Raw genomic sequence first — 12,110 nt, 5'->3', positions numbered from 1 at the left:
GATCTCAGCTCACTGCAAGCTCCGCCTCCCGGGTTCACGCCATTCTCCTGCCTCAGCCTCCCGGGTAGCTGGAACTACAGGCGCTGCCACCTCGCCCGGCTAGTTTTTTGTAGTTTTTAGTAGAGACGGGGTTTCACCATGTTAGCCAGGATGGTCTCGATCTCCTGACCTTGTGATCCGCCCGTCTTGGCCTCCCAAAGTGCTGGGATTACAGGCTTGAGCCACCGCACCCGGCCCGGGGCAGGTCTTTTTATATTCCCCATTTTACAGGTGAGGAAACCAGAGCACAGAGAGGTTAGGTAATTTGCTGAAAGTCACACAGCCAGTAAATGTGTAGAGATTTGTCTGATGCTAAAGCCTACGCTTTGAAAGCCAGTCATGGAAGGATTCCTGGAGGAGTTAATATTTTTCCAACCCTTTTATGTTTTCTCACGCTGAACCCTTGCAAAAGCCAGCATTTGGGGATTTCCATCCCCAAGGAAACTGAAGCTGAGGAGGATTAAGAGATTTGCCCAGGGCCGCCGGGCGCGGTGGCTCAAGCCTGTAATCCCAGCACTTTGGGAGGCCGAGACGGGCGGATCACGAGGTCAGGAGATCGAGACCATCCTGGCTAACATGGTGAAACCCCGTCTCTACTAAAATACAAAAAACTAGCTGGGCGAGGTGGCGGGCGCCTGTAGTCCCAGCTACTCCGGAGGCTGAGGCAGGAGAATGGTGTAAACCCGGGAGGCGGAGCTTGCAGTGAGCTGAGATCCGGCCACTGCACTCCAGCCTGGGAGACAGAGCCAGACTCCGTCTCAAAAAAAAAGAGAGATTTGCCCAGGGCCACAGTCCCTAAGAGCCAGGATTCGTAGCAGATGTGTCAAGGGTTTCTTGGGTACGGTAGAGTACCTGTGGGGAGGAACAATGCCTGATGACCTCCTGGGGCCTCAGATGGCCCCCACCATGAGCCTGCAGGTAATTGGACCCCCTAGCCCAGGCTCTAAGGTGGTGCTGTGGGCCGAGAGCCGCCTGCCGCGCCAGACGTGGAGCATCAGTGAATCCGGCCACATCTGCAGCCAGATGTTCGAAGGCCAGATCCTGGATGTGAAGGGTAAGGTGGGATGTATGGGGAAGAGGGCTCCTGAGGGGACTGAGAGCCATGGAGTCCCAGCTCTCTCTGACTATCTCCCTGTCTTTTAATTCCTATCCCACCCCCAGGAGGCCGGGGCTACGACCGGGACCATGTGGTGCTATGGGAGCCGGATGAGGACAGGGCGTCCCAGATCTGGACCATCCATGTGCTCTGAACCTTTTCACCTCACCCTCCAGCCCTGGAGGCTTTTGCTGGGATGAATGTTTTATAGAGTTTTTGTTGTAACATAAGCTGTTTTCTAATATGCAAGGTGCACACTTGTCTCTGTGCACCTTGATATTTCGGGGTGGAGTGGGGGTTCGTTCACCTGCCTTCTTCCCTGATGCTCAGGCTGGCTTCTTCCCTGAGGCTCAGGCTGACTTCTTCCCTCCTGGCTCCAGCGTTGGGGTTCAGCTGTTAGGTCTCCTTCTGCCATCAGAGGGCGCCCTGGGACCAGACTAACTGGGGAGTGTAGTCCCGCGCAGCCACCCAAATGATGTGTTGTGAGAGCCAGGTCTGAGCCGGGCGGGTCCCTGGGCTGTGCGGGCACAGACACAAACTGAGCCTTTTGGTCCCTGTCCTTAGGGAACTCAGTCCCACAGAGGATCCTCACGGGTAGGGTGATGCATCCATGAGAAGGGAGGAAAGAAGTAGAGGGACTCACACAGCAGGAACGTCACCCCTCCAAAGGGGTGCAGGGCAGGCTGAGATGTCCCTCTGCACACATCAGGGACCTGCAGCTGAGTTGTCAGGGTGGGAAGGAGTTAGCCAGACTCCAGGAGGCAGATAAAGAATATTCTAGGGATGCATACAAGTCCAGGGTGAAAATGTGGAAGTTAGCGTGATGGGGGCGCCCTAGGCCAGGCACGGGAGATAAGTGTGAGCCACACCCTGAAGGGCTGTGCCCCCAGGGCTCTGCTGCACTCACCCCAATTCTGGTCTTAGAGAAGCCAGGACAGGGCGTCTGGGTCTTTAACGCACCTCAGAGAGGGCAGGACATAGAAGAGGGGGCGCTCTCTCTATCCCTGGAGGTCCTCAAGGAAGAAGCCAAGGTGGGAGGGGCCCTTGGGGGTGCCCTGGGGCTCCCTTCCATCTCTGCAGCACCCACCTCCCCCAAGCCCAGGAGGGTGGGAGTGGTCAGAGCAGCTGCTTGCCCTTCCTGCCTTCCCAGCCCCTGGGCCAGCATGGGAGGTAGACAGCCACCCGTCATCCTTCTCTAGCCCCAGATGCCTGTGGGGCTGGTTTGCTGGGGATCTAAAGACCATGTTGAGGGGTGTCCCTGGGACTGGGGATCTCCCTGGATCTGTCATTCTGAAGATACCCAGGTAGTGGGGTAGAGGCTGTCTGAGCCTGGGATGTCCAGGGTGGTGGCATCTCTAGTACCATCATTCCCAAACACCCAGGGATGGGTGAAGCAAATGCAACTGCAGGGGTTGGTGAGGCTGCCAGGTTCTGGGCCTTGTCCCTGTAATGTGCTTCTGAGGGGAGGGGCCCTCAGCGTTGGAATTTAGGTAGGGAAGCTGGGGGCTGCTCCCTGGTGCCAACTTCCCTGCTGATGGGGGAATGGGAAGCTCCCTGGTGCTGCTGCACAGCTGGCTCTTGGGGCGTAGGAATGGACAGTAACCGCACACAGGACCCCACTGCATGTACAAGGGTAACTTTATTGACCCCAGCTGGGCAGTACTTGGCCTCTACATCATTACCCCCCTATTTCGGCTGTTGCCACCATGGCACTGCCTGTCAAATTCTACAACCTGGTGATGTCTGGCATCAACCCCTCCCAAGGATGGAGGGGATTCTTTTGCGAGTGATGGTAGCAGCTGTTTCAGGGGGCACAGGGCTAAGGCTGACACGTGTCACCTCAACTGAAGTAGAAGAGGTGGATTATAGCATTGGCCACGAAGAAAAGGAAACCGCCTCCGCTCATGTTGCTGGATGCTGAGGGGCTGTTGCTTTGGCTGGTGGAGTTTTGTCCGGAGACTCCAGTTTGTATCTGCAGGAGGAGAAGTGGGATAAGCTCAGGGGACTTTTTAATTTAATTTAATTTAATTTAATTTAATTTAATTTTTTGAGGCAGAGTCTCACTCTGTCACCCAGGCTGGACTACAGTGGTGCGATCTCGGCTCACTGCATCCTCCACCTCCGTGGTTCAAGTGATTCTCCTGCCTCAGCCTCCTGAGTAGCTGGGACTATAGGCACGCGCCACCACGCCTGGCTAATTTTTCTACTTTTAGTAGAGACGGGTTTTCACCATGTTGGTCAGGCTGGTCTCGAACTCCTGACCTGGTGATCCACCCGCCTCGGCCTCCCAAAGTGCTGGGATTACAGGCGTGAGCCACCGTACCCAGCCCTCAGGGGACATCTGAATCTCCTGTTTGTTATTTAAAGATGCAGCCCCCTTTCTACCCTCCCTGCCCTCCATCCCCCCCACCTCCATAAAACAGTCCTCAGTTCTGTCCCATGTGACCACTACTTCTTCCACAAGGTCCTGTCAGGATGTTTGGCTGCTCCCTGCTTTGACACAGGCAGGGACAGAGGTGATCACTGCCCCTGCCCACCCCCTTTCACAGAATCTTTCTGTTTTTTTGAGATAGAGTTTCGCTCTTTTGGGCAGGCTGGAGTGAAGTGGCGCGATCTCAGCTCACTGCTACCTCCACCCCCGGTTTCAAGTGATTCTCCTGCCTCAGCCTCTCGAGTAGCTGGGATTATAGGCGCCCACCATCACACCCAGCTAATTTTTTTTTTCTCCCCAAGACACAGTCTCTGTCGCTCAGGCTGGTGTGCAGTGGCGCGATCTCGGCTCACTGCAAGCTCCACCCCCGGATTCACGCCATTCTCCTGCCTCAGCCTCCCAAGTAGCTGGGACTACAGGTGCCCGCCACCATGCCCGGCTAATTTCTTTTTGTATTTATGGTAGAGACAGGGCTTCACCATGTTAGCCGGGATGGCCTCGATCTCCTGACCTCGTGATCCGCCTGCCTCAGCCTCCCAAAGTGCTGGGATTACAGGCATGAGCCACTGTGCCTGGTTCACCCAGCTAATTTTTGTATTTTTAGTAGAGACGAGATTTTGTCATGTTGACCAGGCTGGTCTTGAACTCCTGACCTCAGGTGATCCGCCCACCTCGGCCTCCCAAAGTGTTGGGATTACAGGCGTGAGCCACCGTGCCTGGTCACAGAACCTTTCTTTTTACCTGTCCCCAGCCACCAGCCCCTCTGTCATAGAGGGAGACAGGGGAGCACTGGCCCTTGACCTTCCTAGCCTGGCAAAGGGCTTAGCTTCCCTGAGCCTCAGTTTCCTCTTCTGAGTGGGGAGAAGTTCATCATAGTTGTGAAGGTCACGAGCCCGGGCTGAGTGAGAAAGCACTTTGCAAAGCGTGGGTGGCTGGATGTGGGGTGGGGAAGTGGCCAGATGGTGATCAAGCTGTCCTTAATGCTTGATGGAGCTGCAACTAGAGCTGTTCTTGATGGAGATTAAGCTGGTTTTGATGGTGATCAAGCTGTTCTTGATCAAGAACTTGATGTCCGGTCTCCTGTATTGACTCCCCTCTGGGCACCTGGGATGCTACCAAAGCTGCCTCCTGGAATAGCAGTCGCTTTTGAGACTCCAGTTATCTCTGAAGTGGGAGAGTCCTGTCTTCTTTGCATTCCTGAACATCCAGGCTTCTCTCTGGCAGGGGAGTGGGGGTTGGAGTGTCCCCTGTCACCTCCAGTACCACGGCAGGCTCCACTTGGACATCTGGCCTCTCCCCAAAGGACCATCTCCCCAGACTCCCTGTGGGCCGATGTCTTCCTCACTCAGGGTTGTCTTCCCAAGTCTCTTAATTCTCTATTATTCTACAGCACCCCTTGGGTGCCCCAATGCGCCTGGCACCCTGTAAGTGCTCCCCAGCTTGGATACAGGTTTCTGTCAGGGCAGCCTGCAAGCAGTCCAGCTCCAGCCAGAAGAACTGGAAGGCTGGGCGGCCAGGCCCGCTGCGTCCCTGCTGTTCCTGTTGGAGTCCATCTGCTGTGCTCTCAGGAGAGAAGGCTGGGTCTCTGGGAGCTCACATCCTATATGCCCTCCCTCCATGCCAAGCAACTTTGGGGAGTCCTGGCAGTGGTGCCAGGGGTTGCTCTTACCTGTACCATAACCAGGAGGCTGATGGTGAGGAAGAGGAAGAGGAAGCGCTTCATTTTGGTAGGATCTTGGCTGTCTTGGTAGCAGCTTTTTAGGTGATCTCAGGGCTGTCTGGAGGCTTCTTTTGGCTTGGCTGCTTTTGAACCAGGAGGCAGGGGAGGCGGGGTGAGGCAGGGAGAGGAAGGACGGCCTACAAGGTGGAGGAGGGGTGTGGCTTCCTTTCTGCAGATCTGGGGTTGGATAATACCAGGCCCTAGGTTCTAAGGCCCTGGCTGAGGGAGCAGGCTAGATCCTTAGGAGATAGGAGAGAGGTCAATCCAGAGGCAATGGTGGGAGTAAGTAGGGCCCGAGGCTTGGAGTCATGCATCCTGCAGGCTGAATCCTGGTCTAATCACTGACCAACTCTGAGACCCTGGGCCAGAAACTCTACCTCTCTGACCGTTTAACAAAAGAACTGCCGGATTACATGTAATAATAACCAATTTTAAAAGAGTCAGCACATAGCAAATATTCCATAAATGAGTTTGTTGCTTAAAGAAGATAGGGGCAGGGTATAGGAGCTCAAGGAGAAAGGCTGGAATAGATTTAGGTTTCAAGGGAAGCCTTGTAGATGGGCTGCAGGTTCTGAATGAAAGCTTGGGAAATATTTAGATTGTAGAAGGGATGGTAGATTTCTGTGAAAGTGCTGGAGATGGGGAATCGGGAAGCCTGGTTTTAGTTGAGCTTTCTCTCTCTAGGCCTCAGTTCCTCATTTCAAGGAACTGGGAAGACTGAAATAGATTATTTCTGAAGTTTAAGACCTTGCGTTTTGTTTTCTTGTTGTTGTTGGGGTTTTTGTTGTTGTTGTTGTTGCTTTTAGACAGTTTTGCTCTGTGCAGTGGCACGATCTCGGCTTACTGCAACCTCCACCTCCTCGATTCAAGCAATTATCCTGCCTTAGCTTACTGAATCGCTGGGACTACAGGTGTGTGCCACCACGCCTGGCTACTTTTTTGTATTTTTTTTTTTTTCGTGGAGACGGGGTTTCACCACGTTGGCTAGGCTGGTCTCAAATGCCAGACCTCAAGTGATCCGCCTGCCTCGGCCTCCCAAAGTGTTGGGATTACAGGCATGAGCCACCGCGCCCAGTCAAGACTTAGCATTTTGTGATGTGGGTAGAGAAAGTAGCAAGCAGATGCGTTGTTTGTATTAGCTGAGGATGAGCGACGGAAGTGAGGGAAGGGACAAGCAGGTGACTAAGCTGCGGTGGAAGGGGACTGGGGTGAGGGAGTGGCTGTGAGGGCCCAGGGAGGGGTGGGCGGATGAGAGGAATCCCAAAGCTGGCCTGGACAGTGCTCCATGCTTTATGCATTCCCTCACTTGATTCCCTCTGTGGTGCCCTGCAGCAGGTGTTATGTTTATCCCCATTTGACTGGTGAAAAAACTGAGGCTTAGATGTTAAGTGACTTGCTAAGATCGTAAATGGGGGAGCCAGTCTCATTTGACCTTGAATCCAGGTCTGTCTGAAGCCACAGCCATGTACGTAACCTCTGGGGCTGCCCTAGAATTCACCCATTAAGTCTCGATTCTCTGCCACTCCCGCCTCCTCCCCTACACCAACTCCCCCCAGACTCCAGGAGTTGGTGACCACAGCCCTGGCTCTGGCCCACTCTCCCTTCCTTAGTTCACTTTAGGCCTCATTTCCGTGCTTGGTAGTAAAGGGAAAACTCCCCTCACTTCTATTCTATTGTTTTGGGCCTTATGTTGCAAGCCCAGGGAAGATCTGGCTGAGGCCGGGCATGGGGGCTATGCCTGTAATCCTAGCACTTTGGGAGGCTGAGGCAGGCAGATAACTTGAGCACAGGAGTCTGAGACCACCTGGGCAACATACAGAGGCCCCATCTCTAAAAAAAGAAAAAAAAATTTGCCGGGCATAGTGGCACAAACCTATATAGCCTCAGCTACTTGGGGGTTGAGGCAGGAGGATTGCTTGTGCCTGGGAGGTCCAGCCATGATTGTGCCACTGCACTCCAGCCTGGGTGACAGAGCAAGACCCTGTCTCAAAAAAAAAAAAAAAAAAAAGGGCCGGCTGAGGTGGGTGGATCACCTGAGGTCAGGAGTTGAAGACCAGCCTGGCCAACATGGTGAAACCCCTTCTCTACTAAAAATACAAAAATTAGCCAGGTGTGCTGGCGCACGCCTGCAATGCCAACTACTCAGGAGGCTGAGGCAGGAGAATCGCTTGAACCTAAGAGAAGGAGGTTGCAGTGAGCCGAGATGGCACCATTGCACTCTAGCCTGAGTGACAAGAGAAAAACTCAATCTCAAAAAAAAAAAAAAAAAAAAAGGAAAAAAGAAAAGAAGAACTGAGAGTCAAAACTGATGAGAGAAAGCCAGGAAGTGGAGAGGGAGGGGCCCCCAGCCACCCATCAACCTCTTTCCCCATCCCTGCCCTTTCCACCCAGAGGTCTCTCCTCACACTTGACTCAAGTTCTCAACTGCCTTTGGTGTGCCTGTGGGGGTGAGTGATTCTAGGGTTCATGAGAGCCAGGGAGGTGTCCCGTGCCAGAAGGGCACCAGCCCAGGAGACAGGATACCCATGTTGAAGTCAGATTACTCTGCTGAAAATGAGCTCCATCACACTGTGCAAACTTCTCCCCTCTTACAAAGAGGCAGCCAGACAGGATGAGCCTGGGGCTGGCTGTGTTATAGTTTCCTGTGCTGGAGATGCATGCGAGGATATTAAATGCCAGACTCTCATTTGGAAGCATTTTCTTGCAAACCTCAGAAGCTTCATTTTCACCTCCAGACACTCTGAGGAGTATCTTTTACAGTCCATGTATTTCTTCTTCAAGGAAAGCCTTCTCCAATTATTTTACCTGGCAAACTTTTTTTTTTTTTTTTTTTTTTTCCTGTTGAGACAGGTTCTTGCCGTTGTCACGCAGGCTGGAGTACAAGTGGTGCAATCATAGCTCACTGTAACCTCGAACTCCTGGGCTCAAGCAATCCTCCCGCCTCATCCTCCTAAGTAGCTGGGACTACAGGTGCATGTCACCATGCCCAGCTAATTTTTTGGGTGCTGGGGGATGGAGTTTTGCTATGTTGCCCGGACTGCAAACTCTTCTTTATTCTTCAATATTTAGCTTAGAAGCCCCTTCCCCAGGGAAACTTTCCGCTGTCCCTAGGAAACTCAGAGTTCCTAAATGTTCAAAGGGCCCTTTCTGTTGACCTCTGTTCTAAAGATCGTGTCAACCAAGAATATGATCTGTCCCTTGTGGGTTGGGACTCGGTTTTGTCATTTATTCAGCACAGCGCAGAACATGGCACAGAGTAGGTGTCAGGGACTGCTGGAAGAATGAGTGTGTGTAATGTGTCTAGATCTATTACCACCCTTGAGCCTAGTAGTCCTACATTTATTCATCCAGTCAATATTTACTATGGAGCAATGGTAGAGTCAGTACTGAAAAGTTACCGATGCAGAAAAGAAATAAGGGGCTGAGAGAAGCAAGCCCTTTATTTGGAGCTGCTTTTCTCCTAAAAGTATTTGCCACTTCAGAGGAGACAGCTGAGAAACTGAGCCGAGCTTTCTCATCTTCACATACTTACAAATATATGGGAGAAAAACTGTAGTTCTAGATCCTCTAAGAAAGAGGAGCCCTGACAAACTCCCCCCACCTAGTCTTTGGGTTGGACCACCATGGGGAGTGAGAGTAAACAGGAAACAACAGCCCAACCCTCAAAGAAATTGAAGACAACATGACCAAAAAGCAGAAACAGATAATAGAAAGTTATACAAAAGATCCAGATAATGGAATAATCAATCAAATTTTCAAATAACTATGCTTTACTCAAAGACATTTTCCTCTTCTGCCCTCTGAGCAGCAGGACAAGATTGAGACTGGACAAGATTGAGAACTAGAAATTATAGTAAAGAACCAAATGGAAATTCTAGAACTGAAAAATACGGTAATAAAAATTAGAAACTCAGTGGATAGGTTTAACATCAGATTGGGCCAACTGAAGAGAAAATTAGTGAAGTGAAGTAAAGATCGTAAGAAAATATTATTAGAGCAGAATGTGTTTATTGGGTGCCTGCTGTGTGCCAGGTACTGAACTAGGCACTGGGAATACAGCAGTGAACATAAATACATGGTCCCTGCTATTATGCAGCTGATATTTCAGTGGGGGAAGATGAATAAAAACAATGGTAATTTCAGATTTTCACAAATGGCATGAGGAAATCAAGGGGGTAATGTGAGAAGAAGTGAAACGTGGGGAGGATATATTTTAGGTCAGCGGTCAGGAAAGACCACTCAGAGGAAATGTGTGTGCTAAGACCTGCAGAACAAGAGGAGTCCAGGCATGCAAAGCAGCTTAGATCACCATCCCATCCCAGTTCCACAGTGTCTTTTGATGGCTGTCCTTGGGGCCTAGCACAGTCTCACATAGGCCAGGTTCTCCAAATGTCCTTCATCAATGAGAGAATGGAATACAGCAGGAAGGGAGGAAGGAGAAGAGAGTTCCAGCATACATCACAGTGTGATCCACCCAGAATTTTTCATCCTCACTGAGACGGGGCTGGGATTCAATAGCATCATACAGCATCCAAGGTGAATCTTCATCCACCCATTCATTCAGCTATCCATCTACGCACCTATCCATTCGGTCTTTTAGTCTTTTGCTCATTCACTCTTTTTTTTTTTTTTTTTTTTTGAGATGGAGTTTCACTCTTGTTGCCCAGGCTGGAGTGCAATAGTGCGATCTCGGCTCACTGCAACCTCCACCTCCTGGGTTCAAGCAATTCTCCTGCGTCAACATCCTGAGTAGCTGGGATTACAGGTGCATGCCACCATGCTCAGCTAATTTTTTGTATTTTTAGTAGAGACAGGGTTTCTCCATGTTGACCAGACTGGTCTCAAACTCCCAACCTCAGGTGATCTGCCCACCTCGGCCTCCCAAAGTGCTGGGATTACAGGCATGAGCCACTGCGTTCTGGCCTCATTCACTCTTTTAATTAATTTATTGACACCTACTGTGTGTCAGGCAAGATGAATGAGAGTCCTTTCCCCTGAGGAATTTATAGTTTAGCAGGGACACCCATACGAAAATCACAAAACTGAATAAGAAATGCTATAATGGGCCAGGCATGGTGGTTCATGCCTGTAATCCCAGCACTTTGGAAGGCCGAGGTGGGCAGATCACCTGAACTCAGGAGTTCGAGACCAGCCTGGCTAACTTGGTGAAACTGCAACTCTACTAAAATACAAAATTAGTCAAGCGTGGTGGTGCACGCCTATAATCCCAGCTACTTGGAGGCTGACACAGGAGAATCACTTGAACCCAGAGGCATAGATTGCAGTGAACTGAGATCCCACCATTGCACTCCAGCCTGGGTGACAGAAAGAGATTTTGTCTCAAAAAAAGGAAATGCTATAATTGCAGCAGGACTTTGGGAGAGTGGAGTGTAGAGTGTGGTTCTGCTTGCAGGGGAGTGGGGATGAACCAGAGATGATTTCATCGGGGAGGGGACATTTGAACTTGTTGAAGGATTGAGTGGGAATTTTCACAAATGGAAAAGGCAAGAGAGGATATTCTCATTGGAAGGAGAGGCCAGAATGTAGGGAAGAACATGACGGTTTCTGGAACGTGAGAAAGGCTAAACCAAAAACAGGAGGGCTCTAAATATCCAGCTAAGCTATAGAAAACGAGGGCTTCGTCTAAGGTGGTGGTGATGTGGGTGAAGGGGGAACGTGGAAGAGATAGCTAGATTTGTATTCTGCTAAAGAGACTTGGAGGAACTCTTTCTCCTTCATTATTTACCTCTTACTTCCTGAGCTGGTAGAACTCAATAAACTCTTTAACCTCAGAGGGGTCATAACTGATAAGGGTCTTTCAGGAAATGACCTAAAAGCAAAGCAGACTCTGTCCGCTTTCAAGAATAGAGACTTCTGGCCAGGTGCGGTGGGTCATGCCTGTAATCACAACGCTTTGGGAGGCCGAGGTGGGCGGATCATGAGGTCAGGAGTTCGAGACCAGCCTGACCAACAGGGTGAAACCCTGTCTTTACTAAAAATACAAAAAATTAGCTGGGCATGGTGGCACATGCCTTGGGAGGCTGAGGTGGGAGAATCGCTTGAACCCGGGAGTCAGAGTTTGCAGTGAGCTGAGATCACGCCACTGCACTCCAACCTTGGTAACAAGTGTGAAAATCCATCTCGAAAAAAAAAAAAATAGACTTCTGCCGGGTGCGGTGGCTCACGCCTGTAATCTCAGCACTTTGGGAGGCTGAGGCAGGTGGATCACAAGGTCAGGAGTTCAAGATCAGCCTGGCCAACATGGTGAAACCCCATCTTTACGAAAAAATACAAAAAAATTAGCTGGGCATGGTGGTGGGCACCTGTAATCCCAGCTACTCAGGAGGCTGAGGCAGAGAATCACTTGAACCCAGGAGGCAGAGGTTGCAGTGAGCTGAGATCATGTCACTGCACTCCAGCCTGGGCAACACAGTGAGACTCTATCTTAAAATAATAATAATAATAATAATAATAATAATAATAATAGAGACTTCCAGAGCCATCTAGCCCCAGAGCTGGGGTCTCCTTCCTCACCCTGCAGGTGGGAAACAGGTCCAGAAAGAGCCTTGTTCAGGACTTCCCTCCTCCCAGGCCAGGACCCTTGCACCATCATCAGACAGTGAATATCCACCATTGGATGAGATCAAGATGAGGCTGGGCAACCCCATCTCGGAAGTCCAGAGGGAATTCTTCCAGCTTGGAAGTGGTTGAATGGGTCTCCAAGGCCCTCACAATACTCAAGTCTTGTGAGCCTGGAGACCTCAGAGATTTCCAGACCTTCTAAGTTGTAGGAAGAGAAATATAGGTCAAAAAAAAAAAAAAAA

General features: G+C 50.8%; 2 protein-coding genes across 2 annotated transcripts; one reads left to right on the top strand and one right to left on the bottom strand.

Annotated features, from left to right (window-relative positions):
• Positions 1 to 878: 878 nt before the first annotated feature.
• On the top strand, positions 879 to 1,382 carry CRYBG2 (crystallin beta-gamma domain containing 2). The gene is made up of 2 exons (XM_017856173.1): positions 879 to 1,093; positions 1,201 to 1,382. Exons 1-2 carry the CDS (start codon positions 907 to 909, stop codon positions 1,287 to 1,289), a joined length of 276 nt encoding a protein of 91 aa, XP_017711662.1. The 5' UTR covers positions 879 to 906; the 3' UTR covers positions 1,290 to 1,382.
• A 1,373-nt stretch (positions 1,383 to 2,755) lies between these two features.
• On the bottom strand, positions 2,756 to 5,408 carry CD52 (CD52 molecule). The gene is made up of 2 exons (XM_017856174.1): positions 5,236 to 5,408; positions 2,756 to 3,107 (listed from the first exon to the last, which is right to left on the bottom strand). Exons 1-2 carry the CDS (start codon positions 5,287 to 5,289, stop codon positions 2,976 to 2,978), a joined length of 186 nt encoding a protein of 61 aa, XP_017711663.1. The 5' UTR covers positions 5,290 to 5,408; the 3' UTR covers positions 2,756 to 2,975.
• Between the last annotated feature and the right edge of the window lie 6,702 nt (positions 5,409 to 12,110).

The sequence above is a fragment of the Rhinopithecus bieti genome, unplaced genomic scaffold (assembly GCF_001698545.2).
Source record: "Rhinopithecus bieti isolate Rb0 unplaced genomic scaffold, ASM169854v2 scaffold_41644, whole genome shotgun sequence".
In the NCBI taxonomy this organism is placed as follows: domain Eukaryota; kingdom Metazoa; phylum Chordata; class Mammalia; order Primates; family Cercopithecidae; genus Rhinopithecus; species Rhinopithecus bieti.
This window is presented reverse-complemented; position numbering and strand designations above follow the sequence as displayed.

What these genes read in the sequence shown, in the direction of transcription:
- CRYBG2 (XM_017856173.1), top strand. Translation starts at nt 907, where the DNA reads ATGCCTGATGACCTCCTGGGGCCTCAGATGGCCCCCACCATGAGCCTG. An exon ending in CCAGATCCTGGATGTGAAGG is followed by an intron (nt 1,094 to 1,200) that starts GTAAGGTGGGAT and finishes TCCCACCCCCAG; the next exon opens with GAGGCCGGGGCTACGACCGG.
- CD52 (XM_017856174.1), bottom strand. Translation starts at nt 5,289, where the DNA reads ATGAAGCGCTTCCTCTTCCTCTTCCTCACCATCAGCCTCCTGGTTATG. An exon ending in GCCTCCTGGTTATGGTACAG is followed by an intron (nt 3,108 to 5,235) that starts GTAAGAGCAACC and finishes CTCCTCCTGCAG; the next exon opens with ATACAAACTGGAGTCTCCGG.